We start from the raw sequence: 23952 nt of genomic DNA on the forward strand, positions 1-23952 counted from the left end.
CTTGTCCTGGTACCTGGGCTTGTCCCATTTGGCCAAATGCGGTAACTAACCTTTCCATTTTTGCTTTTAATCTTAGCTGAGAGCTTGTAAGTGAGTGCTGGACTTTCTCTGTGTGTTGTATTAATTTGTTTTGTAATTTTCCCTATAGTTCTTGCACCCAGACCTGTCTGGGGTTAACTGCCTGTGACTCTGGGGACAGCACAGCTTCCTGTGAGTGCCAGTGAGCACCCAGGGCTAAGCATGTTGCTGGGTCATGGGATGTGTACCCGGTCCGGTCTGACAGTGCAGTCCCCTTCCGTGTTTTGTATATGTCTGGGGTGATTACATAAGCCTGTGCACCCTTCACTTGTTCACAGTTTGTTGGATTGAGAGCTTGCATTGTGTGGCTGTTTTAGGGTCCCAGGTTTTTGGAAGGGACCTTGACATGGTACCTGGGCTTGTCCCATTTGGCCAAATGCGGCAACTAACCCTTCCATTTTTTATTTTAATCTTAGCTGAGTGCTTGTAAGTGAGTGCTGGACTTTCTCTGTGTGATATATATATATATATATATATATATATATATATATATATACACACAGTATATATATATATATATATACATACAAATAAATAGAAATAAATATTTAAAAATAAAAAGAACATTATCTTCTATGTGAAGAACATTGGAATGTAAAAAATAAACAACTACCTTTAGGTTTAGCTCTGTTGGTCTAATGCAGTGTCGTGCTAGCGTGCAAGCGATAAGTGTTTTTGTTTTGTTTTTAAACAGCGCACACCTATTGAAGTCTATGGAGAGAAGAAGTTAACACGGTCACGATATCCAAAGTCCTGAAGTTAGCGAACTTTGGACTTTCGCTCACATGCTAACTTTTTATTTTCAACTTGTAATACGTACGCTAACCCGGCCTTATTAATATTTTACATTGAGCGCAGTTAGTTAGCTAGTACACTTGTAATCTGGCCTATTATGAGTTAAAGGGAGGATTATGCGCTGACCATCAGCTACAAAAGATAGGTGAAGTATGTCTCAATTAATTTCAAACCTAATCATGCCTGAACCCCGAGACCCCTCAGCAGCTAAATGAATCTAGCCCAGGGAGTTTAATAAAGATTAAAAATGTTGTTTGTCAAACATCCCTCTTTGGCATTTCTGTCTTTCGAGAAGCAGAATTTTGCCAATAAACTTCCTTATCAGCATAGTATTAAGAGCAAGTTTATTCTGATGAGACAGCAAACTTACTGATGACACATAAAATACTGTAAGAATAATGCATTTGTTCTAAAACTATATGCTATACTGGCATCTGAGATCAATATTTACTTGTGGTAAGCACAAGAAAATAAGTCTGTAAAGCAGTACAAAAGTACACAATTGTTATAGCTTAGAAAAACACTGAAAAGAAACATCTGTAGTTTTTGAGCTCACGATACAGGATGCAAGCTAAACAATAAGTACCTATTCAATAACACTAAAATAATCTCAGAATATTACAAAAGTATTCATAATTAGAAATAGCAAAAAAAAACAGGATATACACAATAAAGTAACATTAAAGTGCCAGTGAATTATCTTTTTTATCTATGCGCAAGAAATAAAACATTACTTTCCACAAGGTCTGCATATAAGAGTTAGATTGCAATCAATAATGCATAAAACATTACAATCTTAACAATTTTAATCAAAGCATTGTAACATGGCTGAAACGTTTGTAGAGTGTCCTTTATTTTTATTGAATATTAGCGCGCTCATTGCTCTTGTGCACAATCCAAAATATCGCTTTAAAACTTAGAGCTTTTTAAGACCTGAAGTAAACTATTATCACTTGCTGGTTTGCATTACAAAACAATGGTATGGAAGTAAACGATTTCAGTTATATTAAGACTTAATTTTTAAAGAAGGTTTTATGGCAGAATTAAAGGATCATGGTATATGACCAGGAGGCACGGCTGGGAAGGGGTCAAAAGTGTATGTATGTGTGTGAGTGAAAGTGTGTGTGTGTGGGAAAGAGTGTGTATGTGTGGGAAAGAGTGTGTATATGTGTGTGTGTACGTGTACATGTGTGTGTATGTGTGTGGGGGGGAGAATGTGTATGTGTGTATGTATATGTATCCTTCCTGGTAAAATATTTTATAAATAAATAAATATATTATTATTGTTTTTTGTATTTTATTGTACCCTATGTTATCAATGCAACGTCTTGTGGACCCAGGACATACTTGAAAACGAGAGAAATCTCAATGTATCCTTCATGGTAAAATATTTTATAAATAAATAATAAATAAATAAATGTGTGTGTATGTGTGTGTGTGTGTATATATGTGTATGTATGTATGTGTGTGTATAGATGTACAGTGGGGAAAAAAAGCCACCAATTGTGCAAGTTCTCCCACTTAAGAAGATGAGAGAGGACTGTAATTTTCATCATAGGTAAACCTCAACTATGAGAGACAAAATGTGGAAACAAATCCAGACAATCACATTGTCTGATTTGGAAAGAATTTATTTGCAAATTATGGTGGAAAATAAGTATTTGGTCACCTACAAACAAGCAAGATTTCTGGCTCTCACATACCTGTATCTTCTTCTTTAAGAGGCTCCTCTGTCCTCCACTCATTACCTGTATTAATGGCACCTGTTTGAACTTGTTATCAGTATAAAAGACACCTGTCCACAACCTCAAACAGTCACACTCCAAACTCCACTATGGTGAAGACCAAAGAGCTGTCAAAGGACACCAGAAACAAAATTGTAGACCTGCACCAGGCTGGGAAGACTGAATCTGCAATAGGCAAGCAGCTTGGTGTGAAGAAATCAACTGTGGGAGCAATAATTAGAAAATGGAAGACATACAAGACCACTGATAATCTCCCTTGATTTGGGGCTCCACGCAAGATCTCACGATGTGGGGTCAAAATGATCACATGAACGGTGAGCAAACATCCCAGAACCACACGGGGGGGCCTAGTGAATGACCTGCAGAGATCTAGACCAACGTAACAGAGGCTACCATCAGTAACACACTACGCTGCCAGGGACTCAGATCCTGCAGTGCCAGACGTGTCCCCCTGCTTAAGCCAGTACATGTCCGGGTCCGTCTGAAGTATGCTAGAGAGCATTTGGATGATCCAGAAGCAGATTGGGAGAATGTCATATGGTCAGATGAAACCAAAGTAGAACTGTTTGGTAGAAACACAACTTGCCGTGTTTGGAGGAGAGAGAACACCATACCTACTGTGAAGCATGGGGGTGGCAACATCATGCTTTGGGGCTGTTTCTCTGCAAAGGGAACAGGACGACTGATCTGTGTACATGAAAGAATGAATGGGGCCATGTATTGTGAGATTTTGAGTGCAAACCTCCTTCCATCAGCAAGGGCATTGAAGATGAAATGTGGCTGGGTCTTTCAGCATGACAATGATCCCAAACACACCGCCCGGGCAACAAAGGAGTGGCTTCATAAGAAGCATTTCAAGGTCCTGGAGTGGCCTAGCCAGTCTCCAGATCTCAACCCCATAGAAAACCTTTGGAGGGAGTTGAAAGTCTGTGTTGCCCAGCGACAGCCCCAAAACATCACTGCTCTAGAGGAGATCTGTATGCAGGAATGGGCCAACATACCAGCAGCAGTGTGTGACAACCTTGTGAAGACTTACAGAAAACGTTTGACCTCTGTCATTGCCAACAAAGGATATATAACAAAGTATTGAGATGAACTTTTGATATTGACCAAATACTTATTTTCCACCATAATATGCAAATAAATTCTTTCCAATTCAGACAATGTGATTGTCTGGATTTGTCTCCACATTTTGTCTCTCATAGTTGAGGTATACCTATGATGAAAATTACAGGCCTCTCTCATCTTCTTAAGTGGGAGAACTTGCACAATTGGTGGCTGACTAAATACTTTTTTTCCCCACTGTATATGATATGAAGGAATTAAGGTCCCTACACATTAAATGTAAAATATTCCATATCAATGAGTTGTAGTCAAACATGTTTTATTAAGAGAGTTTAAAGATATTTAAACTAAGAATCCTGTCAGCAGAAGCAAGAACCTCTCCGCCTCCTCTGATATTTTGAATCAGTCAAAAGAACAAATCATCAAATCCTCAAATGAAATAACTGAAAAATGTTCTGTTGCAACTGGTTGTCAGGGCAAATGGATGATTGCTTACTTAAAGGCTGGTTAAACCTATGCCGTTAGTTTCACTAAATTGTAGCATGTAGCGACTTACTTATTCCACTGAAAGCAGTCACAGCCTATCAATAATAAAACTGAATGCATGTAACACAATAAAACAGAATGCATGTAACAAAATAAAACAGAATGCATGTAACAAAATAAAACAGAATGCATGTAATACAAAATAAAACTGAATGCATGTAACACAATAAAACTGAATGCATGTAACACAATAAAACAGAATGCATGTAACACACAGTGGCGTCACTAGAAATACAATGTTGAGATGCATAGATTTTTTTTTATTAGAGGGGCTGGCATTTGTGAACATTGGTGGGACTGGGGAAGATGTAGACACACAATTTTTTTGCCCCTTGAGCCAGTGCTGCAATTTCAACAAATAGTTTTCCCGGCTGCTTTTGCTTGTTTGTACTTTGCTTCTCCCCTGCCCAATTTCGCTATGAATGTTGTGGGCATGCCGTGAGGCTTGCAAAGTTGCACTGCTAGCCTAAACCTGCCTGCCTATCTGTGCTCACTGCTCAGTGACATGTGGAGCAGTGGAGTCACTCACTGCTGTGCTGTCTCTCTAAACAGGAACTGGCAAATCATGAGGGGATGCCTGGCACCTGACCGCATGACTGTTTGACACTGTCTTTAAAGTGAAGGAGCCACGTATGATGCCCACCAGACCATTACGGTTACGGTACACTAAGTGCACACTGAACAGGTAGGAGGGCGGGCGGGAGTCTGGGGGTGGGCAGAGTGCAGAGGTGATTGGCCATAAGAAGCGGTAGGCACGCGGCCCGGGGCAGTGCACTGACAGACTTGGAACAGAGTCAGAGAGCAGAATTTTCATAGTTTGCACCTAAAACTTTTCTTTAGTGATTTATTTTTAGAGTACTCTGTTTATCTTTCATTTGATGCTCTGCTGAGCCAGGGAGCAGCTCTAGGCATGCGCTTTATAATTAATGCAGTGCAGTTTACATATTTTGTAAGTGTGTGTCTGAGTTTTTGTGTGTGTGTGTGTCTCAGTGTTTTTGTGTGTGTGTTTTTGTGTGTGTGTCTGAGTGTGTTTCCAAGTGTTTGTGTGTGCATCTGAGTATGTTTTAAGTGTGTCTAAGTGTTTGTATGTGTGTCTGCTTTCTGGGGGGGGGGGTGACACCATAACTTACCGCACTGGGTGACACCAACCCTAGTGACGCCACTGGTAACACAATAAAACAGAATGCATGTAACACAATAAAACTGAATGCACGTAACACAATAAAACTGAACGCATGTAACACAATAAAACTGAATGCATGTAACACAATAAAACAGAATGCATGTAACACAATAAAACAGAATGCATGTAACACAATAAAACTGAATGCATGTAACACAATAAAACTGAATGCATGTAACACAATAAAACTGAATGCATGTAACACAATAAAACTGAATGCATGTAACACAATAAAACTGAATGCATGTAACACAATAAAACTGAATGTATGTAACACAATAAAACTGAATGCATGTAACACAATAAAACTGAATGCATGTAACACAATAAAACTGAATGCATGTAACACAATAAAACTGAATGCATGTAACACAATAAAACTAAATGCATGTAACACAATAAAACTAAATGCATGTAACACAATAAAACTGAATGCATGTAACACAATAAAACTGAATGCATGTAACACAATAAAACTGAATGTATGTAACACAATAAAACTGAATGCATGTAACATAATAAAACTGAATGCATGTAACACAATAAAACTGAATGCATGTAACACAATAAAACTGAATGCATGTAACACAATAAAACTAAATGCATGTAACACAATAAAACTAAATGCATGTAACACAATAAAACTGAATGCATGTAACACAATAAAACTGAATGCATGTAACACAATAAAACTGAATGCATGTAACACAATAAAACTAAATGCATGTAACATAATAAAACTGAATGTATGTAACACAATATGCAAAAGTGCAACAATGTTATTTGTTAAAATAGTTAAATACTGCTTAAAATTACCTCTCTCAGCAACACATTTACATATAGAATTCCTATTTAATTGCCTCCTGTTGTGGCCCGCCCCCACAGCATGCCCCTTCCCACCCCAAAGTCCTGATGGACCTCCAACAAGTGCCCCCTTATTAATACAATGCCCCTGATATAAAGCAAAGCACCTCATACTTACAATTTATAATTATAGCCAAACTGAAATATGACCAAATACCAGAAGATAATTGTATCAACACTATGCATGTGGACATCTGAAGCTAATGCCAGCATCTATCCCTTTTGTGTCCCCAGTACACAGAGGGACATAAAAACTTCTTACTTAAATTCAAAATCCTATTTCAAATGAGTTGCTCTGTGTCTGTCCAGCTCAAGTTATTGCTATAAGTTTGGCAGCCTGGTAACTATAAAGATGCCATTGTCACCCTACCTAATCGCAGAAATATATTTTCAAAACATGGATATCTTAGCATTAAAATAAGGGGGTTGAATAAAAGTTACCCCTCTGTAATCCTACACTTTGTTATTGTAGGAAACAGAACTGCTAAAGTTGGGTGCAAAAAAAAAATCTTAGAAAGACTGTTTTCTAAAGTTCGACAAAGAGCAAAGGTGCAACAGCACTACACTTAATATAAGGGAGATGCCTATATCTGGTTATAATTGTTAATCTTTGGTTGGCTGGAGTGCTGATGCACAAGCAAACTTGTGAGGGTTTGTAAAAAAAGAGAGAATTTGACCAAAAGACGCATCTAAATAACACTTCTCACTCCCTGTTATATTTTAATAATTTGTTACATCACTTCATCAAGATAATGACTAAACAAATTATTAAAATATAACAGGGAGTGAGAAGTGTTATTTAGATGCGTCTTTTGGTCAAATTCTCTCTTTTTTGACAAAACCTCACACTGTTTTGTAAAAGTTGTTGACTTTGTTATAAGAAGGATGTTTTAGTTACATGGTAGTCATAGTTTGGGTGATGAACTAATACAAATGGAAGCCAAATAACACTGGAGCTGGATACAAAACGTTGTCACAGTAAACTATAATGAACTGTAATGAGGACCCGCTTTGATAAAATATAGTTTTACAACTGCATACACTGTGTACTTTTTATAGGCTTGGTATTGATTTGCAGTGTTAGATTTCTAGAAGTTATCTAAGTTAAGGCATTTTACATAACTCTTCGTATATAAAATGTGGTAAGACACTTAAAATATATATAATTGTTTTATTATTTTTAACAAAAGAATGAAGCTAAACATAAGTTTAAATCTACAGATTTATTAAAGTGGGTTTTAGCCAATACAAACTGTTTAAATAGTGCATAGTATAGCCTTTTATTTTGTACTCCATCTACTGTGGTTGGGAGGGGGTGCTAGTTGAATAAATGACCAATCTGACTTTTGTGGCTGAATACGTAACTACTAATACAAAGAATGCACTATGTGTGGCCTAAAACTTGATACATTTTGTGTAGAAGTGATAATGAATTTTTCAACTAAAAATAAAACTATGCACCATGCTCCCAGTAGTGCATTGCTGCTCCTGAGACTACTTATTTATGTTTATCAACAAATGATACCAAGAGATCAAAGTAAATTACTGTCCCTTTAAACCCTTGAACCTTTTTGACATAGGTACTCTGTCACACAGTACTTTGTCCATCGTACAGTATTGCCGTAATTCCTATGTCTGTCTCAGAGCTACAGGCTGCAGTCCCACTGTCAGCTTTGACAGCAAGATCCGTAACATAGGGTCAAAAGGCATCTGCCTTTATATAGTAAGGAAGCAGTGAGTGTGCTGCCAGTAACAAAGATGGTGGGTAATAGTGTTAGGGAGGAGGGTTAGAGAGATTTCTGTAATATATAGACAGATAGATACTATTTATCTATATGAATATATACATATGTTGTATATACAGATATATTGTATATATATATATATATATATATATATATATATATATATATATATATATATTAATTAAAATTAATTAAAATTATGGTGGAGATAAAAGTTTAAGATTAAAAACCTCCATGTCTCAAAAGTAAATCAATAAAATAATTTTTGCATACAAAATTAGCACATCTAGGCAAGTATCCCCGCTTGCTTTTCCTCAGGAAACCACCATATACATTGTTACCAATGAACAAGAGGATTCTGGGTAAGATATGCAAATTAGATATGCAAATCTCAGACTTTTTGCTTCAATACTGCTGCATTAACCCTATTAAGGGATTGCTGGGTTAAAACAGTATTTGAAGTAAAATGTCTGAGATTTTGCATATCTAATTTGTATATCTTACCCAGAATCCTCTTGTGCATTGGTAACAATGTATATTGTGTTTAAATGGGGAAAAACAAGCGGGGATACTTGCGTAGATGTGCTAATTTCCTATACAAAAATTATTTTAATTATTTACTTTAGCAACATGGAGGTTTTTAATCTCAAACTTTTATCTACACCATAATTTTAATGAATTTTGATTTAACCCTGAAATTAGTTTTACCTAAGAAGCAATCAGAAATCTTTCTGCTACTGAAGAGTTCTAATAGGAATTAAACCGGCTGTCTAGCAGTGATTTCTGTATTTGCTGCATTAACCCTATTAAGGGATTGCTGTGTTAAAACATTATTTGAAGCAAAAAGTCTGAGATTTTACACTGCTAATTTGCATATTTAATTTGCATATCTTACCTAGAATCCTCTTGTGCATTGGTAACAATGTATACAGTGTTTTACTGGGGGAAAGCAAGCGGGGATACTAGCATATTACATGGAATATATTTCTAGTAAACTCCTCAATCTCTTTGAGGATTTTCAGCTTATGCTGCAGCGGAATGTGGACTCTTTACTACAGGTTGATAGTCTTGTAGGTATCGTCTCGCATACGTCAACAAACAACGAGAACCCAATTTGTATGAGGACCGCTACCCACCTACTCATACCACTGCCAAGCTCCCCTGTCAATCTGCAAGGTATATTACCAGATCCCTCTGGTCAGAAAGCCTTCTGCGGTCGGTCCCCAGGGAAATCTTTTGATGAGCATCAGGAGTTTCTGATAGAGAGACGGATGAACCAAGTCTCAGAAGCACTGGCATTCCAATCTGGGGAACCGAAGATGAGGAAGAGGATCTTTGCCAGACTGCACTAAATAACAGTGGTATGATGAACTTGGCCTGGTCTCTGGTAACCTCCTTATGTGGAGGTCTAATGCTAAGGTGCGTAACTGCCTGCCAAAACGAGATACCTTAGATGAAACCACCCGAAAATATTATCTCTCTGAATGTACCCAGGGACTGTCAGCTGCTATAGGGGCATACAGGCACAAGACATACACCATTTCTGAAGTGCGATCACAGGTCGATGCAATTACACAGGACAGACATGGCATAGGATAGGAGCTTATAAGCTCCCGCTCCCTGATAGAAGCTTATGTCTACAACAGAATTTGGGATATGTGCTTTATGACGGTTTGTTAACCTGATATAAAAGTATATAAAACTATACAATCTGTAACTACCCTTATAAACAATAGATAGTAGTTTGGAAAAGAGGCTGCATTAAACCAAGGATATTGCAGTACAGAAAGCTCCTTTAATATTAGATAAGAGACATTGATTCTCTGTTAGTTTTTTCTTTTTTGATGACAATATTAACTTGTTTATAGCCTTGTGTTTATTATTTATCTCAGTTAGCCTTGCTTATGCTATCATACAGGTTTGTGAGTGGTCCGCCAGAAACTAAAACGGGGAAAACTGCATGAGTTTACTACGAGCCATTTTATTTATATTAACTATAGTTGGTAAGCCCAGCTTTATATGCATTTAGACCTACATGTTAGATTATCTGATTTTGATAATTTAATTTTGAATAACAGCCTGTAAATTAGTGAACTGATGCTAGCCACTGAATATCTTACTTTACTCCATTACCCCAACTCTATAGTGAAATCCGAATTTTTGTTTCCATCAACTCTGCCCCCCACCATATTGTTTACGTTTTAAACACAGGAGAATAAGTCCTGCAAACCATCCCCCTATACTATTACTATAAACTAACATGTTATACAGAGGCAAAAGATTGAAAAATGTTTTCTAGGAGACTAAATATTCTATAGCTCATAACTATTTTACCAGTCAATGCTAACTTCTATAAATGTTTACTATCTAAATGTTCACATCAATTAAAACTAATTCTAAGACATAATTTGCCTCTGTGACTCCAATATATCCCTTACACTTGCAAGCTAAACATTACTATTCCCTCCTATCTACATTCTCAATGGTCATGGCCCAAGAGTGGCTGTTGGAAATACGGGAAATAGTTAGACTTAAATATAAAGAGGTTTGCTGCTGTATAGTTATTTCACTTATGTACAAAATGATGTGTACAATTGGGAGAGTTATTTATTCTTTATATGATTATACTATATCTGGAGTGTATTGTTACATTTTCTATACTATATCATATTAGCAGTACTGTTTTATATAAATCTCCTGTATACAAGATGGAATCTACTGACAGCTATCAAAAACTGTTTTTATATGCTTAAGTGTAAGACTATATTGTAACTATGCATATGCCTGTATATCTTATAACCTTAATAAAAACACAATTTAATAATAATTATATATATATATATATATATATATATATATATATATATATATATATATATATATTACAAACAAATAAAAATATTTGATTGCAGAGGACTCAAAAGTGTATATGTATTTCAATATATGTGCATATACAGTATGTGTTAAAATGTATGTATGTGTGCACATACATATTTATACATAGAAACCCATAAATACACATATATAGACATACATAGATATGTATGCATACACACATACACATATTTAGACACACACAAACATATATAAACTTTCAGTTTGTAATTTAAGCGCTATTTAGCGCATTTGTGATATCTATTGAAAGGATAGGTTGCACTAGCGCAATGTCGGCCACACTTACCCTTCTCTGGTTTATGTGATTTACCGTGGATTTATTTATTTATGTGAAGTTGCGCACTAATGTTTGTGCAATCCACCCAGTTATATTACTTATTGCGTCCTGCACTATCATTAATGCAACACTTGAAATCTGGCCATATGGCAGCAGTGTCTGCAATTGTGTATAACCCCTTAATGACCACAGCACTTTTCCATTTTCTGTCCGTTTGGGACCAAGGCTATTTTTACATTTTTGCGGTGTTTGTGTTTAGCTGTAATTTTCCTCTTACTCATTTACTGTACCCACACATATTATATACCGTTTTTCTCGCCATTAAATGGACTTTCAAAATATACCATTATTTTCATCATATCTTATAATTTACTATAAAAAATATTATAAAATATGAGGAAAAAATGGAAAAAAACACACTTTTTCTAACTTTGACCCCCAAAATCTGTTACACATCTACAACCACCAAAAAACACCCATGCTAAATAGTTTCTAAATTTTGTCCTGAGTTTAGAAATACCCAATGTTTACATGTTCTTTACTTTTTTTGCAAGTTATAGGGCTATAAGTACAAGTAGCACTTTGCCATTTCCAAACCACTTTTTTTCAAAATTAGCGCTAGTTACATTGGGATACTAATATCTTTCAGGAATCTCTGAATATCCATTGACATGTATATATTTTTTTTTAGAAGACATCCCAAAGTATTGATCTAGGCCCATTTTGGTATATTTCATGGCAACATTTCACCGCCGAATGCGATCAAATAAAAAAATTATTTTACTTTTTCACAAATTTTTTCACAAACTTTAGGTTTCTCACTGAAATTATTTACAAACAACTCATGAAATTATGGAATAAATGGTTGTAAATGCTTCTCTGGGATCCCCTTTGTTCATAAATAGCAGACATATATGGCTTTGGCTTTGCTTTTTGGTAATTAGAAGGCTGCTAAATGCCACTGCGCACCAACCGTGTATTATGCCCAGCAGTGAATGGGTTAATTAGGGAGCATGTAGGGAGCTTCTAGGGTTAATTTTAGCTCTAGTGTAGTGTAGTAGACAACCCCAAGTATTGATCTAGGCCCATTTTGGTATATTTCATGCCACCATTTCACCGCCAAAAGCAATCAAATAAAAAAAAATTGTTCACTTTTTCAAACTTTAGGTTTTTCACTAAAATTATTTACAAACAGCTTGTGCAATTATGGCACAAATGGTTTTAAATGCTTCTCTGGGATCCCCTTTGTTCATAAATAGCAGACATATATGGCTTTGGCGTTGCTTTTTGGTAATTATAAGGCCGCTAAATGCTGCTGCGCATCACATGTGTATTATGGCCAGCAGTGAAGGGGTTAATTAGGTAGTTTGTAGGGAGCTTGCAGGGTTAATTTTAGCTTTAGTGTAGAGATCAGACTCCCACCTGACACATCCCACCCCCTGATCCCTCCCAAACAGCACTCTTCCCTCCCCCACCCCACAATTGTCCCCGCCATCTTAAGTACTGGCAGAAAGTCTGCCAGTACTAAAATAAAAGGTATAAAAAAAAAAATAATAATTTTTTTTAAGCATATTTACATATGCTGCTATGTAGGGTCCCCCCTTAGCCCCCAACCTCCCTGATCCCCCCAAAATAGCTCCCTAACCCTCCCCCTCTGCCTTATTGGGGCCATCTTGGGTACTGGCAGCTGTCTGCCAGTACCCAGTTTGCAAATAAAAATGTTTTTTTTTTAATGTTTAACTATTAGTTTCTGTAGTGTAGCTTCCCCCCCACAGTCCAATACCCCACCAGCCAAACCGATCACCAAAATAACCATATTAACCCCTTTGATCCCCACTTCTCACAAAAACATTTTCTGTAGCGTAGTGGTTCCCACCCGCTCCCTCCCCGTGCACGCACCCGCCCGGCCTCCCCGTGCACGCGCGCGCGTCCGTGCGCGTCCCCCCGGTCGTCCCCGCCCCCGATCCCGCCCCCCTCCGCATCACAAAGGCCATCGATGGCCGCCACCCACCTCCCACACCGGCTCCCACCCACCAACGAACGTAGCCGTTAATGTCCGGTGCAGAGAGGGCCACAGAGTGGCTCTTTCTGCACCGGATGGCTACAAATGGTTATTGCAGGATGCCTCGATGCCTGCAATAACCGGAAAGCAGCTGGAAGCGAGCAGGATCGCTTCCAACTGCTTTCCAAACCGAGGACGTGCAGGGTACGTTCTCAGGCATTAACTGCCTTTTTTTTGAGGACGTACCCTGCACGTCCTCGGTCATTAAGGGGTTAACTTTGCTACAAACATTGTTGCAAACTGCTGCCAAAACTCACATGCACACTCTTGAGCTCCAATTTACATCTATGATACATTTTAACTAAGCAAAACTGATAATAGAAGTACATTCGAAATTGCATGCTCTATGCAATTCATTTAATTTTGTGTTTACTTTACTGTCCCTTTAAGGGTAATTCTGAAAATATGAGCTGTAATAGGCTTGTATCTGAGAGACCAAGAGGATACATTTGTGCTACAGAGATTGAGGGAGACTGAGTAACAGATCTGTACATGGTATGGTGGAGAGAAGAAGGAACAATATAAGGCAAGAGGGAGAAATAAAATATTTAAAGGGACAGTCTACTTCAGAATATTTATTGTTCAAAAATATAGATAATCCCTTTATTACCCATTCCCCAGTTTTGCACAACCAACACAGTTATATTAATACATGTTTTACCTCTATGATTACCTTGTATCTAAGCCTCTGCAGACTTGCATTTTAGCCAATTAGTGTAATAATTCCACGGGCGTGAGCACAATGTTATCTATATGGCACACATGAACTAGCGCTTTCCAACTGTGAAAAATTGGAAAATGCATTGAAATAAGAGGCAGCCTTCACTGGCTTCGAAATTAGCATATGAGCATACCTAGGTTAAGCTTTCAACGAAGAAGACCAAGAGAACAAAGCAAATTTGATGATAAAAGTGAATTGGAAAGTTGTTTAAAATGGCATGCCCTATCTGAATCATGAAAGTTTAATTTTGACTAGACTGTCCCTTAAATATAGAAAAATAGAAGACATATGAGAATCAATACAGCGAGAAAAAGCAGAAAAGAGATTGGTGAGAATAGAAAATTAATCGTGAGAAGGAATAATGAATGATTTTAGCACAAGACAGGTAAAAAGTGTTGTTTCTTTACTAAAATACATTACATGTTATCAAGTAAATATGTTGTCTTGCTTTATACCAGCACACTTATTGTTTTCATGGTTTTATACTCACTGGTTCAATTCTACATCCAAAATGAAAGAAGTTCCAAATACATCAATTTCAAAGGTGGTCTGGGCAAGGTGGGTGGTCTGCAAAATAAATGAAGGCAAAATGTTATATTTATTCTTACAGTAAATACTCTCAATGCTGAAGCATTATCCATTTGTTCATTTAGGGAAGGTTTGGCTTTAGTTTACAATGATTAAACTGCAATATTCCAACAAAAACATATACAAGAAACCTCTTAAAGGTCCTCCTAACATATGGCTAGATTACGAGTTTTGCGTTATGAGTAAAAAAGCAGCGTTAAGGCTCATAACTCTGCTTTTTCACTACCGCTGCTATTACGAGTCTTGTAGGTACAGCTGTACCACACACTTTTTTGGCCGTACCGCAAATTAACTTACAAAGTTTGCGTAAAGTCTTTTTTCAATGGGACTTCCATAGCGCCGATATTACAAGCTTTTTTTTTTGAGGCCAAAAAGTGAGTGGTACAGCCTATGCCGCAAGATTCGTAACGCATTCTAAAGTCAGTAGTTATGAGTTTGAATTATTTATTTTTATTTACAGGCAAGTTTGTATTTATTTTAACTAGGTAGAATAGTTACTAAATAGTTATTAACTATTTACTAACTACCTAGCTAAAATAAATACAAATTTACCTGTAAAATAAAACCTAACCTGTCTTACACTAACACCTAACCTTACACAACAATTAAATTAATTACTTAAATTAAATACAATTAACTAAATTAAATACAAATACCAAAATTACAACAACAACAACAAAATTACACAAAATAAAAAAACAAATTACAAGATATTTAAACTAATTACACCTAATCTAATAGCCCTATCAAAATAAAAAAGCCCCCCCAAAATAAAAAAAACCTAGCGTAACCTAAACTACCAATAGCCATGAAAAGGGCCTTTTGTGGGGCATTGCCCCAAAGAAACCAGCTCTTTTACCTGTAAAAAAAATACAAACAACCCCCCCAACAGTAAAACCCACCACCCACACAACCAAACCCCCCAAATTAAACCCTAACTAAAAAAACCTAAGCTCCCCATTGCCCTGAAAAGGGCATTTGGATGGGCATTGCCCTTAAAAGGGCATTTAGCTCTATTGCTGCCCAAACCCTAACCTAAAAATAAAACCCACCCAATACACCCTTAAAAAAACTTAACACTAACCCCTGAAGAGCCACTTACAGTTTTGAAGAGCCGACATCCATCGTCAACAAAGCCGGGAGAAGTCCTCAACGATGCAGCAAGAAGTCCTCAATAAAGCCGGGAGAAGTCTTCATCCAAGCCGGGAGAAGTGGTCCTCCAGGCGGGCAGAAGTCTTCTTCCAGAAGGCATCTTTTATCTTCATCTATCCGGCGAGGAGCAGGTCCATCTTCAAGACATCCGGGGTGGAGCATCCTCTTCTTACGACGACTCCCGACGAATGAAGGTTCCTTTAAGTGACATCATCCAAGATGGCGTCCCTTAGATTACGATTGGCTGATAGAATTCTATCAGCCAATCGGAATTTAAGGGACGCCATCTTGGATGACGTCACTTAAAGGAACCTTCATTCATCGTAAGAAGAGGATTCTCCGTGCCGGATGTCTTGAAGATGGACCCGCTACTCGCCGGATGGATGAAGATAGAAGATGCCGTCTGGATGAAGACTTCTGCCCGTCTGGAGGACCACTTTTCCCTGCTTGGATGAAGACTTCTCCCGGCTTCGTTGATTACTTCTTGCCGCTTCGATGAGGATGGATGTCGGATCTACATCAATACAATACATTTTAAAATATCATCAACATCCTATTCTTCTAACTATATTAAAGCCAGGAGGGACAAATATTATTTGATAGCATATTAACCCTTTACATTCTTCACATAAACATGTTTTTAACTAAAACATCCCATTAGCTTACGTGTATGTACTTAGGTGTGAAAAGCTTAGAGGTTTACATTATATTCTTCTGTGTAGTATTGTTGATGAGCAATAGTAGCCATGAAGACATTGACCTACATTCCACAGCTACAATTAATGATGTCTATTGTTCATTTTTCCAACTCAAAATGTTATTGTCTTTTTTTAACCAGTATTTCAGCCCTGCAATTAGTCAAGTCATTGCATCTATTAAAGGACCACTCAATGAAGTAGAATTGCATAACAAAAACACAAGGCACACAATTTCAAATAAACAGAAGATTTTTTTCCTGAAAAATGTATTTTTTCTCTCATTTTATGTCCCTCTGTATCATGTGACAGACATCAGCAAATCACAGACTAGTATATGTATACCCTGTGTGCTTGTGCACATGCTTAGTAGGATATTGTTCCCCAGAAAATGTGTACATAAAAAGATTGTGCAAAATTTGATAAACAGAAGTAAATTGGAAAGTGTTTTAAAACTGTATGCTCTATCTGAATCATAAAAGTTTATTTTGACTTGAGTGTCCCTTTAAAGGGATGTTAAACAGTAAATACATGCTAGACATAATGATTTATTCAATGCAAAGATTAGTCTTAGATTAATATGTAGCAGTATTTTTACCATTACAGTAATTGTGTAAATATTGTTGATTATGTAAGTCCAAAAGTTTAGTTTCTATAAAGTACTCTAGATTCTATAAAGTAATGGGCGCCGCCATGTTTGAAATAGTTTTCTATTTATCTCAGTCTTCTGTGGAAAACAATTAGGGAAAGATATATAAACCAGGCAATAAAGAAGAGTTTGTATAAACAGGGTGTTTATATAGTCTATTCTATTAACTGTATCTGTTCCTAATTGTTTGCAGCAGAACAGTAAGATAAGCTTAAAACTTAATTTTAGACATTGCGGCGTCCATTACTTTAAAAAAAAAAATCATTGGAATTTAAAAAAAAATAAAAAAATTCTGAGTTAAATTACAGGAAAAGGGGACAAAATAAACAATGAAAGTACATTACTACGTTTTTTAACTACATATAATTAAAGGGACAGTCTAATCAAAATTAAACGTTCATGATTCAGATAGGGCATGCAATTTTAAACAACTTTCCAATTTACTTTTACAATCAAATTTGCTTTGTTCTCTTGGTTTTTATTGTTAAAAGCTAAACCTAATTTCTAAGCCCTTGAAGGCCGCCTCTTACTAGAGCATTTTGACAGTTTTTCACAGCTAGAGGGCATTAGTTCATGCATGCCATAAAGATAACATTGCGCTTACGCACGTGAAGTTACCTAGGAGTCAGCACTGATTGGCTAAAAAGCAAGTCTGTCAAAAGAACTAAAATAAGGGGGAAGTCTACAGAGATACAAGGTAATCACAGAGGTAAGAAGAATATAACCATGTTGGTTATGCAAAACTGGGGAATGGGTAATAAAGGTATTATCTATCTTTTTAAACAATACAAATTCTGAAGTAGACTGTTCTTTTAATCATTTTATATTACAATCTCATACTGTTTAATATCCCTTTAAATAGATGTCATTGGTAAGCATCCTGACATTTGCATTTTCATTTTCTGACAAGAGAAATGATAATAGGAAATCCAGAATGACTTTCTTCCAATGTTTTATAGTAAAGAAGATGTAAACAATCTTTAGTAAACCAATAGCAAAGTGACACGTCATCACAAATCAGTACATTGTTTAATGTGTATAAAAGCAATATGACTGCCCCATTTTCATCCGTGGTTCTGAACTTATATAACGATATGTTGATATATACAGAATGTGCCTAGCAAGATGTCATTTTTAACCTATTTAATATTAAAAAGGTCATCAAATACATTAAAGGGACACTGAACCCAAATTTTTTCTTTTGTGATTCAGATAGAGCAGGCAATTTTAAGCAACTTTCTAATTTACTCCTATTATCAATTTTTTTCGTTCTCTTGCTATCTTTATTTGAAAAAGAAAGTCCAGCACCCTGGACAGCACTTGTTTATTGGTGGAAGAAACTATCCACCAATCAGCAAGAACAACCCAGGTTGTTCACCAAAAATGGGCCAGCATCTAAAATTACATTCTTGCTTTTCAAATAAAGATACCAAGAGAAAGAAGAACATTTGCTAATAGAAGTAAATTAGAAAGTTGGGTTCAGTGTCCCTTTAAAACACTTGTTATACATACATTGTTGAGAACTATAGGACAGCATTGTATGCAGCAATGTATTACATTGTTACTAATATTGTAAAAAAAACACTGCTGCACTATAATGCTCAAGATGTGCACATTCCTGAGCCTACCTATGTATGCTTTTCAACTAAGCATACTAAAAGAACAAAGTAAAATTGAAAATTTAAGTATAGTTGTTTGAAATGAAGTGCAGTATCTGTATCTCTATCTGAATGCTCTATTTGAATCATATTTAATTTCTTAAGCCATGTCACAGGGTACTTTGCCCAGTCTACCCTGTTGACGTAGTAGCTACGTCCAACCTTCTCCCTTATGCTGCAGTCGTCCCAGCTGTCAGCTCTGACAGCTAAGACCGCAACCAGAGGGGGAAGGCATCTGTCTTCATATGGTAAGGAAGCGCTGACAGTGCTCATGTTACCATATGAAGCAGATCACTGATGTACACAGGGACACTCTTTGTCCCTGTTTGCATCGGCTTGTGGTGGTGCTGTTGGTGGTGTGGAAGGCAGGTTCTCAGCTCATCGCCGGAGGAGGGCAGGAGGGGAAGGGAGGGATGTTGACTGCTACAGATTTTTTTTTACACAGACAGAGAGGGAGGGATTTACTACATTATAGAAAAGCTACCATTAGAGGGGAGGGGGGCACTAGACAATGATCGATTGGACGGGGGGGATGGTGAGGGGTCTGCTACACTTCAGATAAAATGACTTTTTATTAATAAATTAGAAAGAAGAAAGAAGAAATAAATACATATAAACTGGTTTTGGCAGACAGCTGCCTGTACCCAAGACAATGGACACAAGTTAGAGGAAGGGATGGTTAGAGAGCGGTTTTGGAGAGATCAGGGAGGTGGGAGGGTAAGGGGGATCCTACACTGCAAAAAAAATAATTAAAAAATGAATTGCCCTAAAACGTAATAGTGGCAGAGTGTCTGCCAGTACCTAAGATGGTGGGTGACCAGTGGATTTCAGTGAGAATCCAAAGTTTGTGAAAAAATAAAAGCTTTTACAACCATTTAGGTTATGACTGCACAAGTGGTATGTAAATAATTTCAGTGAGAATCCAAAGTTTGTGAAAAAGTTAAGTTTTTTTTAATATGATCGCAAATGGATTACATTTTGAATTAAAAAAAAATACTTATGATCTTATAACTATAGAATAACGTCCTAGTATCAGCACAAACACAAAATGTCCTTTCGGTTATCAATAGAATTGTATTGTGTTCTTGTGCAACACCTTCCATACCCCCTCAATGGGTCTTAAAATGGCATATGTAAAAACACAAATAGAGGTGGCACACAGGTAAGTAACAGTACCTTTATTAAAGAGAGCAACAATTCATGGCTCCTGCCCCTTTCTCAAGGTTTTATATGCAGGTTATGGCCAACGGGTACTTTAGGTAAGTTACTATATACAGATACTTTAGGCAGGTTATTGCCAGAAGGGAATATAGGCAAGTTATGACCTGCAGTTACTATAGGCAAGTAATGACCTGCAGGTACTATAAGTAGGTTATGGCCAACAGGTACTATAGGTAAGTTATATGCCAGCTACTTTAGAAAGGTTATTGCCAGCAGGTAATATAGGCAGGTTATGGCCTGCAATTACTATAAGTAAGTTATGACCTGCAGGTACTATAGGCAGGTTATGGCCTGCAGGTATTAAAGGCAGGTTATGAACTGTATGTACTTTAGGCAGGTTATGGCCTGCAGGTACAATGGGCAATTTATGGCCTGCAGGTACTATGGGCAGGTTATGGTCTGCAGGTACTAGAGACAGGAATAACTAGCCCTGTGCTATAGGATATAGCTGAAATATGTAGACAGGACAGAACCAGCAGATACCATAGCCAGGAAAGAATGATCAATAGGTATAAAGATCAGGCCAGCAATTACAATAAGTAGAAAGGTATAATCAGCATGTACTATAGAGTATTATAGATAGTATTGCCAGCAGGTACAATAGGCAGATATGTGTAGCCAGCAAGTACAAAATGCATAAAGCTAAGGCCAATACATGGTGAGTATGATCAGCAAAGTGCTATAGGTAGAAAGTTATGGCCAGTAGGATAAGATCAGATTGTCCAGGAGTGAAAACTATCAGCGGTTAACAAAAAAAAGGGTCAAGGACACTAATATGATTCCTAATCAGTCTAGCACGCTCTTTGTTCTTTTATTCTCCATTTTACACCAATAATACATTTACCTGCTTTACACGCTTATGCTTTAAAAGGACAGTCTAGTCAAAATTAAACTTTCATGATTCAGACAATGCATGTCAATTTTTTTTTTTTCCCTTTTTTTTTTTCTTTCTTTTTTTTTTTTCTTTGCAACATCCACAGTGATATAAAAATAAATATCTTGTGAATTAAATTAGTGATCTTTTGTATAAAAAAAGGACATACTCTGATTTGATAAATTTTTCAACTTCTTGTGTTTGTCATTACTAATTTTGTTCACTGACTATTTCCTGTTCAGCACTTTTAGCTATGAGGTAAAAGCAAAAAAATAATAATCATGCTCTAACAAAAAAGACCATATAACGTTTGCATTATAGGTCCCTTTAAGAAGTGTGTAAATATGTGTCACTGAGCATTTTGGGACTTTATGCTCAAAGGTATGAGCAGTTTTGGATCCTTGGGTTTTTTAAAATATCATTTTTATTTTTATTTCAATAATGCCAACAAACAAAAAATAAGAGAAAAAAAAAAAAAAAAAAAAGAGAGCAAGAGAAAATACAACAGTGCAGCAATAATTTAGTACAACAGCAATAGCAAAAATCGGTAGACAGTACAATCATGCTTTATGACATAGTCTGTTGTTTATACTAACACAAATTTATTTTAAAGAAATTAAACTTAATCAACCAAAAGGGATTATTTGTTAAATATTGGAAGATTCTTTGACAACTTAATTTTCCAACAAAAAATAAACCTTCCTTTTACGTTGCTCAATAACACCTTGAAACAACAGAGCAGTGGACAGCGAAATAGAGTTAATGTTATCTGACCTTCTTTATCATTTTAATTTCTGCACAGACTAATGAGTGCCTCACTGCCCTTTAAAGTTAACCAAATTGTAAAAAGAAAAAAAAGGGAAGAATATTGATTTAGTATCCTCCTTATTTTAACTTTCCTCCCCCCCCCGCACCAGCCCCACTCTACCAAATGCCCAAGAGAACTATCTCCGAGTTTTGAAATGGGCTTATCATATCCTCTATTTCGATTGACGAAAAGATTTTAATGAATTTTGACCATTTGCTGAAGAATGCTACAATTTCGCCCTCTAGGTTTAGATCTGTGGCAAGTTGTTCTACCCTGTATTGTTTTTTGAGATAATTTTTTACCTCATTCACTGTAGGTATAAATCTAGTTTTCCATTTTTTAAAGATTAAGTTTCTTGCGGCCAGAACTACTAGATTTAATATTTTGGCGTCTCTGAAATCCTCAATATATTAATATTAAAGAAATTATCCGCTGCTCAGACAAAAATGTAATTTATTGCATACAATGCTTATGTGGCCATCAATATTTTGGCCAAACTAGTCGAATGCTAAGAGATCGCATTAGAGAACACTTACATCACATTGAGCATAAAGCTACTAATACAATTCTATACAAACACTTTACAGAATGCCATAATGGCAATACTAGACATATGAAATTTTGGGGTGTTCAGAAAATCATTTTAAACCCTAGAGGGGGAAACATAGAAAATCTACTTCTGAGAAAAGAAGCAGAATATATCCACTCTTTTAAAACTCTACACCCCCACGGACTAAATATGGAATTTGATCTTAATTTTCTCATTTAAAAAAACAGCCAATAACGTCATACTAATCTGTACTATAAATTACAAATTTACACCTATAAATTTTAGGTGAAATAAATTGATCCTCACATATAGAATAAGTAAAAATTCCTCTTTAAATTAATACCTTTCTATACTTGAATATAAGAACCTCCCACATTAGCACTCAAAGATATAAATTTAAAGGGAGACCAATATAAGTCCATAAAATCCAAATAAAATTTAAGCAATGGTACATTTACCAAACTGTCCAAAATAATGCATCAACGAAAAGAATATAACAATAAAAATATTGTATCAATGAAATTAGACACGCACAATTAATTTTAAAATATGTTTTTTGCAAAAAAACTCTTTAACTCCCAACTATAAGAGGCAACACATATTTAATTGTTCTAATATCTACAAGTTTTAAAAAGTTTTTTAAACATTTTTACATTTCAAAAAAATATCCATTAAAATTATCAAAATATTTTATTATTGTTTCCTATTCTATAAATGTCATATTTTATTTATCAATTTTCCTATGTTCAAGGTAAAACTAAGGTCCTTTTTTCAACATAATAAAACTAATTGCTACAAACCTATGTAGTTACCAATTTGCTGATTGGCTGATCCAGATTTCAAATTGCTCCAATGAAATCACGCCTACACCTTTAAAAACTCAAGACCAGCACACCTTGGGCATCTTGATAAAGGCTGAAGCCGAAACGCATAGATTTGCCCCTAATGTGCACTTCAACAACTCAAGTTTGCATCTGAGACTACCCAGGATTGAACACGAAAAAATCCGTTACCGGTGATTGCTATACACCGAGCACCACAAGACTTAAAGTGGACACTCACCAGACCTGAAGCTCCAGCAAACCTTGAAAAAGGTATACAGCTCCAGCAACTCTTAAGAAAAGATTTTTATAACCAACAGGTGGTCTGAAACTCCTGCAAACCTTTCCTAGGTAAACAGTTTCACTACAGACCAACCATCAATCACTGAAACTCCAGCAAACCCTGGGAGGGTATATAGTTTCAGCTACAAACAGACACCTACAAAGAGAAGCGTTCAAACACCTCACGCAACCATAAAAATAAAAACTCCAGCAAATAAATACAAGGTAAACAGTTTCTATAATTAAGTCATACCAACAACTGAAACTCCTGCAAACCAAGTCTTAGATAACAGTTTAAATATACAGAACCAAGTTTTATCAACAACTGAAACTCCTGCAAACCCAGTTTAGGTAAACAGTTTCAGCATCTTTACCATCCAGTAGTTGTTATCTTCATCTACAATTTCTATCTACAAGTTTCAACTACAGCGGAAAAATTATTTTATTCACATAAAGGCTTGTCTGTTTCAACCAATCAGACACCTGGAAAAATGATTTCATGCAAACTGTGAGTAATTTCATTTCCAACTAAAAGTCACATCAAAAGATACTTGCAATTCATCAGATGAACATTTATTTCCACCTCCTACGTTACATATAGAACCAAGTTTTATCAACAACTGAAACTCCTGCAAACCCAGTTTAGGTAAACAGTTTCAGCATCTTTACCATCCAGTA

The 23952-nt window shown here is 36.3% G+C and overlaps 1 protein-coding gene across 1 annotated transcript in view; it reads right to left on the reverse strand.

Annotated features, from left to right (window-relative positions):
* ADAM22 (ADAM metallopeptidase domain 22) overlaps positions 1-23952 on the reverse strand; it is a 707952-nt gene that overhangs the window by 619007 nt on the left and 64993 nt on the right. The window contains 1 exon segment of the mRNA XM_053713991.1: positions 14467-14543. Coding sequence (XP_053569966.1) covers positions 14467-14543 — 77 coding nt within the window.

Source organism: Bombina bombina, chromosome 5 (genome assembly GCF_027579735.1).
Source record: "Bombina bombina isolate aBomBom1 chromosome 5, aBomBom1.pri, whole genome shotgun sequence".
Classification (NCBI taxonomy): Eukaryota; Metazoa; Chordata; class Amphibia; order Anura; family Bombinatoridae; genus Bombina; species Bombina bombina.